The sequence below is a fragment of the Aspergillus sydowii genome (assembly GCF_001890705.1).
Source record: "Aspergillus sydowii CBS 593.65 unplaced genomic scaffold ASPSYscaffold_3, whole genome shotgun sequence".
Lineage (NCBI taxonomy): Eukaryota > Fungi > Ascomycota > Eurotiomycetes > Eurotiales > Aspergillaceae > Aspergillus > Aspergillus sydowii.
In genome coordinates this window covers 1,063,279-1,080,739 of record NW_024467861.1, presented here as the reverse complement: position 1 = coordinate 1,080,739, position 17,461 = coordinate 1,063,279, and the positions used below count along the sequence as shown (strand labels likewise).

The 17,461-nt window shown below is 50.9% G+C and overlaps 5 protein-coding genes across 5 annotated transcripts; 3 read left to right on the top strand and 2 right to left on the bottom strand.

Moving 5' to 3' along the window:
* Window positions 1-153: 153 nt before the first annotated feature.
* On the top strand, window positions 154-1,988 carry ASPSYDRAFT_56220 (uncharacterized protein; the record flags this gene model as incomplete). Its single annotated transcript, XM_040849179.1, has 5 exons — window positions 154-294; window positions 368-542; window positions 605-675; window positions 733-901; window positions 952-1,988. The coding sequence occupies 5 exons, from the start codon at window positions 154-156 to the stop codon at window positions 1,986-1,988; spliced, it is 1,593 nt and encodes a 530-aa protein (XP_040704512.1).
* Window positions 1,989-9,704: 7,716 nt separating this feature from the next.
* ASPSYDRAFT_87283 (uncharacterized protein) lies at window positions 9,705-10,440 on the top strand (the record flags this gene model as incomplete). Its single annotated transcript, XM_040851810.1, has 3 exons — window positions 9,705-9,890; window positions 9,944-9,965; window positions 10,016-10,440. 3 exons carry the CDS (start codon window positions 9,705-9,707, stop codon window positions 10,438-10,440), a joined length of 633 nt encoding a protein of 210 aa, XP_040704511.1.
* Window positions 10,441-12,420: 1,980 nt separating this feature from the next.
* ASPSYDRAFT_87282 (glycoside hydrolase family 16 protein) lies at window positions 12,421-13,579 on the top strand (the record flags this gene model as incomplete). Its single annotated transcript, XM_040851809.1, has 2 exons — window positions 12,421-13,220; window positions 13,285-13,579. 2 exons carry the CDS (start codon window positions 12,421-12,423, stop codon window positions 13,577-13,579), a joined length of 1,095 nt encoding a protein of 364 aa, XP_040704510.1.
* Window positions 13,398-14,237, bottom strand: ASPSYDRAFT_756990 (uncharacterized protein). Its single transcript, XM_040850818.1, has 2 exons — window positions 13,641-14,237; window positions 13,398-13,568 (listed from the first exon to the last, which is right to left on the bottom strand). Exon 1 carries the CDS (start codon window positions 14,082-14,084, stop codon window positions 13,644-13,646), a length of 441 nt encoding a protein of 146 aa, XP_040704509.1. The 5' UTR covers window positions 14,085-14,237; the 3' UTR covers window positions 13,398-13,568; window positions 13,641-13,643.
* A 154-nt stretch (window positions 14,238-14,391) lies between these two features.
* Window positions 14,392-17,352, bottom strand: ASPSYDRAFT_146122 (uncharacterized protein; the record flags this gene model as incomplete). The annotated part of the gene is given in 11 exon segments (XM_040841589.1): window positions 14,392-14,764; window positions 14,825-14,917; window positions 14,987-15,057; window positions 15,076-15,197; window positions 15,246-15,787; window positions 15,840-15,930; window positions 15,983-16,498; window positions 16,550-16,670; window positions 16,716-16,862; window positions 16,911-17,032; window positions 17,082-17,352. 11 exon segments carry the CDS (start codon window positions 17,350-17,352, stop codon window positions 14,392-14,394), a joined length of 2,469 nt encoding a protein of 822 aa, XP_040704508.1.
* Window positions 17,353-17,461: the final 109 nt, after the last annotated feature.

Here is a 17,461-nt window from a genome sequence, read left to right as displayed (position 1 = left end):
TGACAGAAACTTGTCCCACAAAATAGCCCCGCAAGTGGCGGCCGCCCTGCAGCTCCGGTGGGTTCGTATATAATCTGCTTTGACGAAGAGATGTTCCCCCCAATCCAGTCCACTTAATTCATCTAATTCGCTGAATTTGTTCAATTAATCAAAATGCCACCCCCGAGTCACGCCCGCGAAGGCGCAATCCCGGGGACAGTCGACCTCACTGCCGCTGAAGGAGAAGCCACCAGTTCAAGCTACGGCCAGGCGCTGTACCCTGTGCCTACCGATGATCCTAATGATCCTCTTCTGGTATTTTTCTTTTCTTTTATTTTCCCGCCTTTCACCCGGTGGGAAAGTCACTCATAGCTGAAAATTATTGAAGTGGCCAGCATGGAAAAAGAATGCCATCCTTGTCATCGTCTCGGTATATTCCTTCCTTGGGAACTGCTCGCTCGTTGGGCCCTCGGTGTACATCAGTATCTATGCTGAGGAGTTTGGGATTTCGCACGCGGATGCGTCGGGGCTGATTTCGTATCCGAATCTAGCATTTGGATTTGGTGTGTTTCGATATCTTTGTTGTCATTTTTGGAGTACATTATCTGATTCTGGTCCTCATCAGGCTCGTTGATTCTGGTCCCGATGTATCTGAAATTCGGAAGGCGGATTGTTACGCTCTTTTCTATGGCGACGGTATGGTCTTGACGATATTTACTTAGCAGGGTGCGGCTAATGCGGTGCGGTGTCTAGTTCGTCGCCGGCCTCATCGGTGCCTCCAGGGCAACAAGCTTCTCTGGACTCATGACCGCGCGCGTCTTTCATGGCTTTGGGAGCGGGGTGTGTGAGTCTCTGCCGGTGCAGCTTGTCAATGATATCTTCTATTTGCATGAACGGGGCAAGAAGATTGGGTACTATACTGGTATATCCATCTTATACTCCAGTTAGGTGCTATGTTAACGGGCTTATTAGTCTGCCTCTGTCTCGGCTCTACTGGTCCTTTATATGCAGGATATATGCTGGCAGGGGGATACTCATGGCGCCTGTTCTTCTATGTCCTCACGGCGTTTGCGGGTGCACTTCTCGTGGCCTCGTTCTTCCTAGTCGAGGAGTCTCGGTTTCACCGACCAGAAATACTGGAGATATCTGACTCTGAACCATCACTTGCTGGGGAGAATAAAGAGAAGCAAGACGGACGAGCCACGCAAGTCGAGGCCGTCCCTCCAGTCCCAGCGCGCAGGACATTCCTCCAGACGCTGAAACCGTGGGCCCCCATCGACCACAACGCCCAGTTCTTCGCAACGATCATCCGCTCCTTCGCATACTTCCTCGTCCCCGCCGTGCTCTGGGTCATCACCAGCTTCGGAATCTACATCGGCCTCGGCGCCCTCACATTCAACTACACCTTCCCCATCCTCATCACCGAACCCCCCTACTCCTGGCCGCAGACCTCGTCGGGCCTCATCGCGCTCGCCACGATCCTCGGCTTCGCCCTCGCCCTCCCCTTCACACCCACGTCAGACCTCATCGCCGCAAAACTCACCCACCGCAACGGCAACATCCGCGAGGCCGAAATGCGGCTCCCCGCGCTTCTCCCCGGTGTATTCCTCGCACCGGCCGGGCTGATCGTGTACGGGCTCACGGCCGAGAAATCCCTGCACTGGACGGGCTTCTTTGCGGGCGTCGCGATGGTGCAGTTCGGGGCATACTTCTTCTTCACGTTCACGCTGGCGTATGCGGTGGATAGTTACTTTGCGGACGTGAGCGAGATGCTGATTGCCATGAACCTGGGCAAGCAGGCGATTTCGTTTGGGATGGGCAGTTATCTGCTGGATTGGATTGTGGGGCGTGGGTATGCGGTTGTGATTGCGGGTGTGTTCTGTGCGGTTGCGGTGGCGAATAATGCCATGATTGTGGTGTTTTGGTGTGCTGGGAAGGGGATCCGGAGGGGCACGAGCAGGGGTTGGCTTGGGGGGTTGTCGAGGAGAGCGAAGGGTGATGTTCTTTAATTTGACTTGCTCTATCTATACTTTTAGGGTAGATGTTGTTTAGGGCTACGGGTGTCTCGTATTGTCTTTTATGAAATTGTACGCCTATCCTGGATCGATATGGAGACTAGGAAAATTAATTCAGAAGTCATACATCGAGACAGTAGAATTACCATCTACAGGTGGATCAGTCTTCATCCTTCTAGATCGCCATCCAGAAATCGCCCCCCTTTAGTGCATCAGAACCTGATATCACCAACGGACAGACGTACCGTGCGGCCCATAAACAATATCCACATTGGCAATCGGAGCTGGGTCCACGTTGGTATAGTTCTATATCCAGACTTGGTAGTACGCATAAGGAACTCAAGCCATTCATCTATTGACGGCAGTGGATAGGTTAGCCTCTCGACAGGATTTCCTCGGCCTCAAGATCGGCATCAAAGTAAAGGGTAGGAAACTCATTTCCCGCCAACTGCGTGCTCCATGACGGTTCCGTTCTTGCCGTATAAACGTCAAATTTCCACTGACTCTGTCCTCAGATGCACGAGATGTGCCAGAAGCACTCTCGTGGAGTGAAGCGCTCGAAGACCGGGACCCCGCGAGGCAGCAGTAACCTCCTGGGTATTCGCTCTAATGGCTATAAATTCCCGGAATTGGTTACCGAATAACATGCATCCACAAAACCTGCAATCTGCCTTGTCTTCATTTCGTCAGGTCGCTTGTCCCAGTTTTCTTCGTCATCGTCGAGGCCGACGTGTTACACCATAGGAATAGTGTAGGAATCATAGACTTTCCCTTTCGCTGCGCAAGCCGTATACTTCGGCATACCAAGGGAGCAAGATGGAAGCCCGCTTCTGCATGTGTGGTATTGAACTGATCATGTATCTCTCCAAGGTCCCGGGATTTTGAATTATGATTCCATCGCATATTCTGTTACCGGGAACAGTGAAGTGAGGATCACACTCCACATTGCGTCAACACGGGCAGCAGAGGCCAATATCGACCAGGAGGTTGTGGAATGCTCGAATATGTCGCTGATACCGCTGCATGAAGCCTGCCTTTAAACTCCGAGAGTTGTTCCTGCTAAGGTAGATCTCACCACACAGGCCTAATAAAGTAAGTGGTGTTCCTATGACAATTAGTGCTCTCACAGGCTCGGGATGGACTGGTCTGTTTCTGGTTCAGGTCAAGTGAAAAGAAAATATATTTGAATCACGAGGTTGGATGCAACCTCTGATCCGATTATACTGTCTGGATTCTGTAGATGGCCCTTTGCATTTTCGAATATAGCATCCGAAGTTCTTATTATAGGTATCTCAGGTTCGATCTCCGGATACATCCTCTGGATGGTCGCGAAAATGTACTGTCTGACCAGAGGCATTAGAAAAATTCTGTCGCGATTGAGGTCTGCATTTAAGATCCCGGCCAATTCAAAATGCTGTGCGTGGTATTTCTAGCCAGATGAAGCCGTTTAAGCATACAGAAATGATCGTAGTGAGGAGAAAATGATGGTAGTCTGGTGGAACTCAACAAGTCATTATGCCAAATGCCCGTCTGATCTTCCAACTTGTCTTCGAGAGACTTGTCACGCCAACGCGCCCTAGAACCGATGGGCTGAGACTCCGAACGATTCTATCTGGATTTACTGACGTCTGCATAACCGCTGTTTCAGCACCTGGAAGTATGCATGCATGCATGCCAGAAGAGTCTCTGATAAAAGAAGTCAGACTGATCAAGCAGGCGGGTTGGGCACGACTTTGCCAATGGCCAGTCGCCGTTCTTTATGGCTCTCGTTGGAGACTATGCGATACCATTACTGGTAGACTCACAAGCAGGATGTGTATGGGACAGTCGGCAAGATCCAAAGAATCCAACGAACGCCATAACAGGATCCAGACCAGACTGCCGAGTTACGGTACCCAGGCTCAGACACACACGATCGAAACCCACCGGAGTAGTCGTTTACAATGTTCATAATAGAAGAGCAATTCGTTGGTGAAGTTCCTAGCAAGACATGCAACCACTTATGATGTAGCAGATACTGATGAACTGCCCAGTGAGAGAAAACATGTCTTGCCATACGTGAATAACTTGACTTTGGCATCTGTTACCCCTGTGGCTGCCGTTTCAGCATGGCCTTTCAGATATTCCTCTGAAAGTTAGGGTTCCTGTTATTATACTTCTCTCCTATCCCCAAAAATGCACGCCTGAATCGTAGATGGCACATCCTCGGTCTGTCCTGGTGTGGTTGGTGAAGCCCTGGCCTCAGCCTTGCGCTTCTTTGTTTCCACAGAATGACCTCGCGTGGTCTTTAATAAGACTCCTCTAGGGTGTCTATGTCTGATAACCAGACACTCGTTAGTCTTGCTTGACTCAATCTTATCATTGCCTGCGAACAGGCGTCATATCGCGGACCGACACGCTGCTGGGGATTAGTCTCTACATCGGACCCAGTTATCATTCTCCTGCTGTTACACTTGTGCGTTGTAATTGAAATCTTCCTTCGAGCTCAGCCGTGTTTCAAAGGGTCCTGTCATATATCGCCCGTGATCGATTAGTTCATAATAGGCTGCATCCCGACTGCAGTTCCGCCATAGGCATGGCGATTTTTGCAAGAATAAAGCAGCCACACCGTTCAGTTTTTTCTTCCCATGGCAGGCCCTTGAGTCGCATTCATTGACCATCCTGCCGGCACCCGGTGCATGAGTACTGTCCAGGGATCTTGTCGGATCGTGCGATGGAACTCGTCGGTGCTCTGGACGAAATTGCGGAGAATTGCAGAGTAAAGGTTACTGCCAGCGTCTCACAGACACAATAGATAAAGAAGTACTTAGGGCTAAGAATGACACCGACAGACTCGCCGCGATATTGGGCACGCATTGCAATGTCCACGTCGCTGCCATAATCCGTCGTGGACTTTGATATAGGGGTCGGTTTCTTATGTCCCTGAGATATGGCCATGAGTTCCTTGACACGATCCTCGAGATTGTCCGCGTCTGCCAGCCAGATGCAGACCCATAGCCTGGGTCACAGTGGTCATCGTATTCAACGAGCTTTGCGAGCCGAATTAAAGTAGCAGGGCGCTCGTCTCGGAATTCCGGAAATGGAGTGGGTGCCATATATATATATATTCTTTTTTGGACAAACAGGGTGGATTAGCCAGTTAACGTAGCTTCTGCCCGACGAGGACCAGGGAACCAAGTACACGCTATCGACAGAGCCCATAGTCTGGGTACAACAAAGCAGCTTTGTATTGTAAATGGCGCAGTGTCCGGAGCGGGAGATTTTCATGGACATTAACCTGGCCGATCCACTACCTGGAGGCGGACAACCTGAGTCAGGAATATGGATGCTGGGCAATGTATTTTGCAGTCTATTTCTGGCTTTTCGTGCTGAGGACCTGGATAGTCTAGTCAATTCTAGGTAGTGCCCAGTGGGTACATTCGTGAAATTGATTGACATGCATATATATCGAAATGATATAAATCATCTTCAGGTAATCGACATCGCTGTGTACAAGGCCGCCAGAAATGTTGCGGTCTCGTCACTGGCTACAAGCATGGACGTTGCAGCGTGTACAGACTCGCCCTCAATAAGTCGTTATCCATCGAGGCGCTCTGCTGGGACGGGGATGTTCTCAACAACGCCAATCGTCGAGTAATCACCCTATCTCTGACGCTGGTCAGAAATGCGGCAAAGTCGCAGAAGATAAGAAGTCGATATCGAAGAAATTCTGCCTGTAGATTGAATATGCGGACCTTGAGTCTCTGGGTCGATAGTGTATGCGCACACTTAATGGGACGGCTCTGGAGCTGGAGCAGCATAAGCCATTTTCCCTTGTATGGCCAGACGTTTACCATCCTACTCATGAAACGATTGCCATTGGGATGGTCAGGTACCTAGCGTCCTCATCCCGTATATAAAGCTCGATATTATGGGTGTGACCTCGGGCCACTTAGGGTTAGGGGTGGTAGGACGAGATAAGAACGCATGCCAGTAGGCCTTGACCACGGTTATCCACAACAGTACAGCACGGGCCTGCTGGTGTTTGGACGCAATAGGAATGCAGGGGCCAATAAGTAAAAAGCAGAGTAAAACGCCCGCCAGCATTCCTTGGCTACTGGGGCGACTGTCGCCCACGACAGTGCCAGACTGGAGGATTGCATTGGGGCGTCGGGGCCATTTCTGTCTGGGTCTTTTATCCATACTTCCATAGACACTTTGGAGAGAGTCTCCGCTTTCAGGTGGGATAGACGTTGAGTAGGGCAGTGGAAGTGTCTCTCTAGTTCCCAGGGGGAAATAGAAAAGGCATTCGTCCATCTGACAGTATACCTTTCCGAGTTCCGCATGCCTACTTGTTTTGCATTCGAATTCGACTATAGTGCGGCCAATTTTGGAGTGAGGTTGTCAATCTGCGATGGGTGTAGGCTTTAGGGTTATTGGAAGACGGAACACGGAGTCGCAGCATAGGAAATAAAACCTCCTGTCCAAGCCAGCCGAAAGATCGAGTCCGGATACTGCAGATTTGCCGGAGCACTTGCGTGGATTTAAAGACTGTCTTTTTCCTTGCGTGTCCGCCACCTTGAAAAGATATGTAAAGGAGGTGTTGGCCTTGTATCGTTTTTGATGCCGAATGGATGTTCTCAACAGCATTTATAGACGACTTGGATACATATAGAGCGCTCACTGCAAGGAACCAGTCCTCCTGGATTCACAGTCTTTACATCATTCTGTAGGGGTCATGCCTTACAGAAGTCAGTTTTCTGGAGCGAGGAGGGAGAAACGCACATGCGCATTGTTGCAAATCAGCATTCCCATCGAGAAGATAATCTGGAAGCCCAACTCCTTTTCAAGTGCATCATATTCTGGGTCATCTCATCTATATCTGAGAGCTCCCTGCTTGCCGAATCTTATTATGCCATGAATACCTTGAGGATTCGTTCATACCCCTTCATCAGTCTCCCTGTCCCATACGCTCACCAGTATTTGACGCCGTAACGGGTCCATCCCTGCCATCAGCTCGGCAGAGACTTGGAAGAGATAAACCTGCCGCTCTCCTCCAGTCTGCAACAAGCATGGTGGATAAATAAGGTTTGTATGACCGCCGTCCTAATTTCTTGTTTTCCCTTTGCTGCAGTTTCCATGGCGCTATCTCGAAGTGACAGCAACTGGGCACACACCACACCAGTTCGTCAGGTTTTGTAAGCTATTGACAGTGGCAATAGGCACAATTCTTCAGGTCCCACCGCGGCACCGCCTACTAAATGGATGCCGTGGGCCGACAGAACGAGACAGGTGGTCAGCATCTGCTGTTACATGCGCGCAGTGATCGCACATGAAGCACATCTCATCTGCCATCTCAGTCCTGTGTCCTGGATCCCGATACTATTCCACTAGACTACAGTATGGACCCGGGGGGGTGAGTTTGCGACTTGGCCTATGATCATTCCTTGGATTTGTAACAGCTTTCCCATATTGCATTCTTTTAATCTCCGCTGTAGGTCGGGGTTCAGGGATGTAAGACTGACTGGGCCGACACAAGACCCAGTCACTCTATAACAAAGTCGCCTGGGCCTGGGAGCCTTTTCTAATAGCTCTGGGGTACCCATTGTGATATCCCCTATAAACGCCATCAAAGATGCATATACCAACAACCCAGCAGTGCTAAGCACGGACCCAGATCTTTGAGGGAAAAGGTCCAACATCATGTCCTGCTTTCATTACCGCAGGGAAGTCTCTGCCCACGGCGTGGCAAGTCCAGAGATAAGTTTCTGGTAGCTTTGGAGCAGTAGTATCACAAACTCCGTCCTGCGAGAGGAGGCACGGCGTCGCAGAATATGTGGGAAAGCCATGAAGAATATGTGGAAAAGCCCGAGATGCAGTCACTTGTTTCGAAAACAACAACAGGCGTACAGAAGTGCAGCATGTTCCATGGCTTATATGAGCAGTCAGAACAGTTCCTGGCAGGATGACAGGATCTCGGACAAGGCTGATTGTCAAACCACAAACCATCGGGAGATTGAGTGAAGCGAGCTTGTGCTCACTCTCTGACCGTCACAGCTGCAGGTTGCGGATTGTCAGTAGCCTCTTGCATCCGCGCAGCGACAGCACGGCACCCGCGAGCACCACTATAAATTGGTGGATACAGAAATTCCCAGCCCAGGTGCTTGTAGAAAGCCTTGGAAGTTCTTCCAACCTGCCGGGGCCTACAGAGACACTCCATGCATCCAGCGCGGAACGTGCGGTTTGTTTCCCTGCCACGGTATGTGGTTCGGGAGAAACGTCACCGGCAGCCGATCCAAATGATTAACCTGTCTGTGGTGTTTCTTCCGAATACAACCCTACCTGTGTTACTGGTGAGGACATAGTACTCCTATCCCAACCCAGAGTCCCAGAGAGCCGTCAACTCTTCGTATGCTGATGTGTAGACAACACGCTTAACCATGCGCAGAAAATCAACTGGCGCAACTGATGGCAGTTTCGATGGTCCCAGTTTCAATTTCTGATGGTACTGCGCAAGCAGAACATTCCTTTGCGAGGGCAGCTTTGTTGCGCGCCCGGTCTTTCGTCTAAGTGCTGAACACTTGCGCCATTTGGGAACGGTAATGAATCTACTGGTGTTAACGCTTTGCACATCTTGCGGTATATTGACGACGTCCGTGGAGATATCCAAGGTTACCCATATGAGGGCACCTTTGCGAAACCAAGGGCCAGGCAATCCTGCCGGAGTTTCAGGCGAGCCAGCCGACAAAGCCGGCTGGTATTGTTGAGACGTTCACGATGGCAATACGTCGATGGTCATTCGAGGGCGTGCTGTAAAACAGTGTCCTTTCTTGGTTACCACGTGTAACTAAAGACAATTCGAGGAAGCAGCCGAGATGGAGTCGAGACATCGGATCCGATGTCCTGTATTTGAGGGTCCGTCCATCGACGACAGGCGTAAGGACATGGGTATTCGACTGGCAGTCCTTCAAGGGAGGTAGATGCAGTGAGGATAACAGGATCTCACCCATCGGCGGATGCTGGGTTGAGCAAAGGTGTACCACAAAGGACGGTGTGACTTTGAACACAAAATGGAATCGACGATATCGAGTCGACCAAGACTGGAGGAGGTAAATTATCTCAACTGAGTCAGGTGCACTAGTTGGGCCAGTCGAAGGCCTACCTTGGACCCATTCTGCCTGCATATGCGCGATGGTAGACGCAGAAGTGGTGGGGGAGATGAGAGAGGTAGGAGAGGAGTTGGAAAGAGAGAAGCCATGAACGGGGGAAGAGGGGGTTTATATAGACGATCGATCTGGGTGTCTGATTCACTGATTTTGACGAGCACGTCGTCGTTGAATTGCTAGTTACTAGTGGCGATACCGAATGTTGAATGGAATTCGGGCAAATGAAGAAGTTCGATGAAGGTGCATTGGCTGTCTCTATTCTGTATCTACCAAGTATTAAGATATTGACTGGTTAGGGTTACTGGGTTGTTCATCGTGGATACGAGGTGGAAAGCCCTAATAAAGCCTATTCACCAACAAAGTAGCTTCGTTCGTATTCAATACAATATAAAGAAGAAACAGCAGGATAAGTTTCAAGGCAGAAGGAATTAAATAATAAAACGCAGTTGAAGTAAATAAAGAAATATATGTTGAAGGCCAATATTTAATAAGCCACCATATCCTTAAGCAAGCCCTACTCACCTTAACTCTGTCCTGCACAACAAACACATAAAATCAAGCAACCATGAGTGACGCACCCCTTTCACTAGAACCCATCAAGGGCAAGAGGGAGCGGGATATTGAAAACTTCACGGCGCAGCTGTGGAACTTGCTCTTTGCGGCTATGCAGTTGGTGCCTCGCGAGCATTTAGGCCACGAGCGGGCGATTTCCCTGCTGGATGCGCTGTGCCAGGTCAATGAGGATTTGGGGGTCAAGGCAGAGCATGGACCTTTGAGATGAGGCATCTTCCTTGTATTACCCAGTATTTGATACAAGACTTCTGGCGTGCGTATATAGACATTGCTTCCTGTGAAAATACAACTGACATTATACAGGTTGGCATTTCTCGTTCGATGAGAGGGAGTGGCTTAACTTGACCTCCTTCGCAGCAAGACTTTTAGGAAGCGGTCTCCTCGATGCGGAGAATGGGGTCTGGGATTTGGAATTGCTTGCCTCTAACCAGCTACGGAAACTAGAGGGGGACGATGCCCAGGAAGAGCTCGAGGGCGATCTGACTCTGGCAGAAGAATGGATTACCCATGCCGGTGCGACGATATTCCAAACAGCGCGCACGAACTCCCACGAAGCCAATGCTACTAGCCCTGGGTGGTTTACTCGGTCCAGGGAGAACGTGTTGAGCATTGAGCAATGGGAGCGCTGGCAGCGACGCCTTCTTGAGCCTGCGGTAGATGCTGATGGCAATCTCTCATCGCGCTGTTTGATGCTGGCGCACAAGATGGAGCTTCTTGAGCGAGATTGAGAGTAACAATTTGTTCAACTTTTGCGACGTCTTGGTGTTTACATAGTAATCAATTTATATAGTAACCAATGGAGTCGAAGTAGATTAAGGTAGTGGACAAACTTCGTATGTTAATTCGTTAACCGAGCCCGCGCTCGCAACTCTGGATGAAAATAGATCGGTGGATAAGGAGCTATTTTTGACTTGGCTTTAATTACCGCCGACTCGCAGTCGAAAGTGCGTTGGCTGATCGGAATAATCTCCCTTCCAGGGGAAAAGGGGCCGACTCAGGGATGGCAGCGAGGAACACAACAGAGCCCGAGTTGATTAGAGAAATTGGCCTGCCAAACATCGGCAATCTGGCTCAGGAGTTGATAACTTATCATCATGGCTGTGTTCACTGTTCAGTACCATGGCGAGTCCCAGATTGTTGATGAGGTCACCGGTCCCCAGGCGGTCCACGGTGGACCACTCCTAAGACAAGTGGGCGGGAGTGAGACAGTGCACAGTGGCCCTTGGCAGGACTCCAGCAGTCCAGTGAGGCGTCGAACTGAAGTTTCTCCAGACTGAGGATAAAAGTGCGAACTGCACTGGAGAGCCGGTCAGCGGTCAGCCACAGCTGGTCCAGGAGAGTCTCGACTGCAGCTCTTTGTTGGAAATGCAGGGGCCAGAGTCAGACTGCAGTTCTGTCGCATGACAGTTGTCTCAGACTCAAAGATTGAACTGTAATTCCCCGGGTTCTGAGACGGCGCAAGGGTGCAGACTGCAGACTGCAGACAGCAGAATTTGCCCCGATGGTTGTTCTTTGAACGGTGAGGTCCGTCTGTGGATCGACAGATCAACAAAGACCTCGAACAGGCCATTGATCAACATCGCCTGTGTTCGGCAATTAGATCGAACTAGTATTGCCACTCAAGAAAACCAAGGAGGTGGATATTCCGGTGTAACTTGTTCCTTGACTACTTGAGTCACTGTGAAAGTATAGAGGTGATGGATATGCTCCGATAGAACCACCGGGGCAGCCAATCTGATCAGCCATATGTACTATCCGGAATGCAGTTATCTGGTTGCCAGTTGCCCGCTGCCCGTTGCCCGTTGCCACTTGCCAGCCACTGATCTGGAATCCGGCCTGGATTCTTGGAAACAGGCCAAGGAACTGCCCACTCAGACCAGGAGGATTGGCAAGTGGACTTATCGGGCCAATCACTGGGAGCGGTGCCTTGACCCCGAGGAGCTGCACCCGCTGTTTCACTTTGATGGCAACGGATAACGCTCGAATCCGAGACTCGAGTCTCGCTTGGTGGTTACACTCAGGTACTTGTTCTGCTGCGGTCTCTGCTCACTCTCGGCCAGTCAGTCGGGATCAGTAGGGTTGTCGCTTGTTGCTGCAATCCTTGCTGGGCCGCGCGCTGATTGGCTCCCTGCCGACTAGAACAGCCTAGCGCAGAGCCAAGTACGACACGCTAGCCGGTGTCGGCCTAGTGCGTGGCTGGAACAGGCCTAGCGCAGTGGGCAGCGTCCCGTTTGGGCGTACCCCTGAGCGCCATTCCGCTGCAGAAAGTGGGAAACAAACAAAACTGCACTGGGAAAAAAGCATCAACTCTTAGTCTTCTCCATCCTGCCTTGACGGCCCCTCCGGCCAATGCAGCTAACGCGCTGCCCGCCGGTCTGATAGGTTGAAAGCCATCTAAAATAATCCAACTGCCTTGATGGCCTAATTTCCGCCAACCAAACCGCCCCCTCTGCCAAGTGTAGTCTCGAGCTGTCGCCCTCGTCTTCCTCTTCTTCCCCTTCTGTACTGCTCTCTCCCCTCGTTATCTTCACCTCCGGCCTCCTCGCTGACTGGGCTTTTCAATCCCATCCTCGTGCGCTTCGCTCGCACGTCCATTCTTTTTTTGCTCCCACGTCCTGTCGTTCTTTTGGGCAGAAATCGCCCCTAATTACCTTGTTTTTGAACCACGCACGCTCGTTATTCTTTGCCCACAGCGACACTCCTCGAAGATGACCCTCCTTAGACACCTGGCCCTCTTCGCGGCCTGCTTTGGGCCAGCCATTGCCCAGACATGGACTCACTGTAATCCCACAAAGGAAGAATGTGACCCCAACCCAGCGCTGGGAACAAACCACACCTGGGCCTTCAACAGCACTCTCGATGAGAAGATCTGGAACGTCACCAATGGCGAAATCATCTACACCGACGAGGGCGCCGAATTCACCATCGACAAGAAGCTCGAATCGCCCACAGTCCAGTCCACCTTCTACATCTTCTTCGGCATCGTCGAAATGCACGTCAAGATGGCTGCCGGTGCTGGTATCGTCAGTAGTGTCGTGCTGCAGTCGGACGACCTGGACGAGATTGACTGGGAATGGGTTGGCTACAACACCTCCGAGATCCAAACCAACTACTACAGCAAGGGTGTCACCGACTACGAGAACGGCGAGTTCTTCAAGGTCGACAACGCCGACACCGAATTCCACAACTACACCACCTACTGGACCCAGGACAAGATTGAGTGGTGGGTCGACAGCGAGCTGCTCCGGACCCTGACCTACGATGAGGCGAAGAATGGCACAGAGAGTACGTTCCCGCAGACGCCTAGCAATGTTCGCATTGGTATCTGGCCTGCTGGTGACCCGGACAATGCGCAGGGAACGATCGAATGGGCTGGTGGTGAGGTCGACTACGATGCTGGCCCGTACACCATGGTGGTCAAGGATGTGCGCGTCCACGACTTCAGCACCGGCAAGGAGTATGAGTATGGGGACAAATCTGGCTCTTGGGAGAGCATCAATATTATCGAGTAAGTTTACTAAGTTTACTGCATTCAGTTCTCGTGTAGTTTTTGCTCTAACAGAACCATCAAGGGGTAACTCCACTGCGCTCGAGGAGATCAACAAGCCGCCACCAAAGTCGCTCAGCGACAAATGGAACGACCTGCCTACAGGCGCCAAAGCCGGTGTCTACATTGGCGCTGCCGCCGCCGGGTCTATCCTGCTGGCCCTGTTCATCTTCTTCTTCATCCGCCAACGCAGAAAGGGCCGTCTCGAGCACGCCCTCGGAGAGAACAAGTTCAACAACGAGCGCAACGAGATGAACAACTTCCAGAACAACTGGAAGCAGAGTGAATGGAGGCACGGGGGGTACCAGCCTGTTCATTAGGACTAGCCTGTTCAGTAGAGGACGATGCTCGCATCCCTTGCTGCAACCTACGAAACAAAACGAATCACCCCATCATCCATCCATCCATCCCTCTCCTGCTCTCAACGATGTACCAAGACATTTCGCTCTCCCTCACCGACGTCGGGCTCGACCAGCCTCCACCCGCAAGGGTCGCCATCTTGAATATGAAGCTCAATCTCCCCTGCGCCGGCTTGCAGGCGAACCTCGCGTAGGGCTGCTCCCACTGCCCACCCCAGCCGCCCGGTCGAACCCGACGTCGCCTCGCGACTCTCCCTCGCCTTCTCTCTCTCTCTCCCTCTCTCTCTCTCTCTTTCTCTCTCCATCTATCGGCGCGATCTTTCCGCATCTCAATCTCAATTTCCTTGTTCATGTTTATATCATATTGCCATCCCTTTGGTTCACGACTGCTGCTTCTACTGTTTGGTTCTCTTCTCTGTACATACCCATTCCAACTTGTATGCCTTTTTTTCCTGGTGGGCCTCATACATTCCCCGCAGTCTCAAGTCAGTGAACACAGCATAGTTGTGTGGAAGGACTGCGCCGGTTGTTTCGTGTACCTCTCCGTCTGTACCTGTGTAACTATAGATCTCACTCTCACTCGCGCTCTCCTCCTCTCGCTAGGAGGACTGGATCTGTTCGCGTATGCGCAAGGCGTCTAGGATTCCAATGCATATATTCGCTCGCTTCATTACTGTCTGTCCCTTATCATAAAATTACCCTAGGCCCCAGCAACCTCGTATCGTATCCTTAAAAAACTAGTATCACTAGTTTACTACTTAGTTAATACCTACCTACTCAAGCACAACATGCCCCGGCGATGCAGGCTCCTCCCCACTCTCCCAAACAACCGCCTCCTCTCCCAACTCAAACTCAACCACCCCACCCTCCTGCATAACATCCCCATGGTCAAACCAGTTCCGATCCCAGACTTCCCCGTTAATCTTCACGCTCTGCACATAGTGGCCCCTTTCCAAACCCGAGGCTCGGATCCGCAGCGTATTGTTCCCGTTGATCGTCATGTTCAGGTCGCTGAACCACGGCGAGCCGAGGAGATAGGTGCGCGTTGTTACGAGCGGGTACATGCCCAGCATGGACCAGAGGAGCCAGGTGTTCATTGCGCCTGCGTCGGAGTTGCCGGGGATGCCGTAGGCGGTGTCGTGGAAGCTTTGAGTGTTCAGTAAGTAGGGTTGGTTGGGTGGTTTGGTGGTTGAGGGGTGGACTTACTATTGAAGGGCGAGTTCTCGAGATCGCTGGACGCTCTTGTGCTGCTTGTTTAGGAAGTGGTACAGGTATGGTGTGGCGAAGTCGGGTTCGTTTCTTGGAACGGGTTATATTAGTTAGTGCTTTACGTCGTATACGGTAGTTGAGGCGTTTGGGAGGACGAACCCGATGTTCATGAGGGTTGTTATGCCCGCACCGTTGGCGCCGAGCTCTTGCACCGAGGTGTTTGGTTTGAACTTTTGATGTTAGTTTACTGGAATTTTTGTCGTGATTACAGGGAAGAGTACCATGAGGTCTAATCTGGCTTCGAATGTCTCTGGTCCGCCCATGAGGTCGATTAGGGTTTCTGTATCGTGCGGGATCACGAACGAGTATTCTGTTCGGTAAGCAACAGAGCGGTGCAAATATATTGAGGGAAACTGACCCCAAGGTGTCCCTTCATAGCTTAAATCAGCCCAGTTGCATCCATAGCAATAGAGCGGATCATATCCCGAATTATTAAACGTGCCATTCGAGAACTTCGGTGCCAAAAATCCCGTAAAGTTCAAACTTTCCACATCAGGATTCCAAATCTTCTGCCACCCCGCTGACCGACGGAGATACTTCTCCTGATCCTCGGGTTTCTCGCCGGCTGCGACCTGACTAATGGCGAAGTCGTTAAAACTATACTCCACCGTCCGTGAGATGCAGCGCGTGTTTCGGTCCTGTGAGACGTAGCCTAGTTCTAGCCAGTCGGTGAGCGCACCACGACCTTCTTTGGTGCTTGCGGTGAGATCTAATGGGTCACGAGTGTTGTACGGAATAACCTCTGCGTCTGTCTTCATCGCCGCGTAGCCCTCTGTCCAGTTGATGGCTCCGCGGAGTCCTTTCACGTATGCATCTGCGAGGACGTTGTCGGCGTTTGACCCCCCTTGTACAATTCCATTCCAGTTCCCAGAACGCCCATCGGGAAGGAATCCTGAGTGTCTGATAGAGTGTTAGTAACTAATCGTCTCCTGTTTCTATAGGAAAAGCTTACTTCCATATGTCGATCAGCGAACGGATCATTGACTCGTAGTAAACGGGTTGGAAGATATGGTAGAAGCTGACAGTGCAGCGGAATATATCCCCTGTATATTGTTAATAAACGAAAGAACCCTTGTAACTATATCGGCAACTGACACATTGTGTAGAAATCATCCCACGATGGCTCATCCGACTCCCAGAGCGGGTTCTCGCCAGTCCTGTCCGAGGGCATCAAATGGATAAAATAGAGAGAGCTGTATAGCAGCCGGATATGGGTCAAGTTTGCAGTCTCGTCGAGGGGTACTTGGATTTTACTGAAAACATCCTTGTTCCACTCTTGAACGGCCGCGTCTACCGTATCATTGAGCTTCCACGATGGGATCTCACTGCCGATATAAGCCCGCGCCTTCTCGGTGGAAATCATAGAAATCCCTATCCTTGAAGAGATGCTCGATTCTTCGTCAGAGTTCCAGCTGAAAATTGCGCCAACGCGGTCGTTCATCGGGCCAGACTTTGCAGAGTCGCTCTGGTTACCATAGACAGGGAAGCTAGGCTGTCCATTTGAAAGGCCTTGGAAGCCTCGCATAGGGTCCGTATTTGGCCCTTTGAAGATCCGGGCATTTTGCGGTTTCGTCTCGAACTCTCCATAAAAATAGACGGTAAATGGGGCCCCTTAAAGCGAGTGAGTACATCTCTTTTCCCTGGCCTCAAGAATATGTTTACCATTGTTCCATCCTCCCACATACGTTCCATAGCCAGAGTATGATTGCCCATCCTCGTGAAGTTGAATCTCCCCGGCAATGTAATACTGGCCGTTGGAATCGGTGGGTGCTCCTGGAAGATACTACGCTGGTTAGCTTCAGTATTCACCAGGAAACCAAAAGCTTACATGAGAAACATCAACCAGCACATGCTTCTCTCCAGCGGGGAAATTGTATTGGATGATTCCGGCATGGCGAGAAGCGGAGAGTTCTATTTCAACACCACTTTGCAACTGCGTCTTGTAGTATCCTACGCTGGCTTTATCTTGACCAACCTAAGCGGTATAAGTAAGTATAAACAATGGAGACTACGTGGAGAATACCCTAGGTTGGTTATATGTCAAATTGTCCAGTATATTTACCGGCGGATCGATCGACGTCAAGGGCATTTGTGCAACAAGGCCATATTTGGGGGCGCCTCCAGTGCCGCTTTCATGCATCATTGCTAGAACCAAAGTTACAACAGGCTCTCCATTGCAAGCCAGAGAACATACTTATTGCGGTCACATTTCCATCTGGAGTCCAGCCTCCGTTCAACACAGCCATGCTCCAGTTCGCTGCAGTGCTGTCGATCCCGACCTTGACTACTCCGAAGGGGCGAGCACCACCAATGAAGATGTCGCCTCCTCCGTATCCTTGACCAGGAAAGGGTCCCTCGGATCCAATAAAAGGATTGACATATTGAGAATAGTCGACTTCAGCAGCGACTGCTATACCAAGGCTCAAAAGGCTGGCGCTACTAACAAAAGAAGTTAGGAACCGCATGGTTGGGTTTACTTGAGGGAGAGGTGCTGCTCACATCACAAAAAGAGGGGCATATTATTTAAATATGTTTAGATTCCAACTCCGCACTGCAACAGCACCTTCCCCTCAG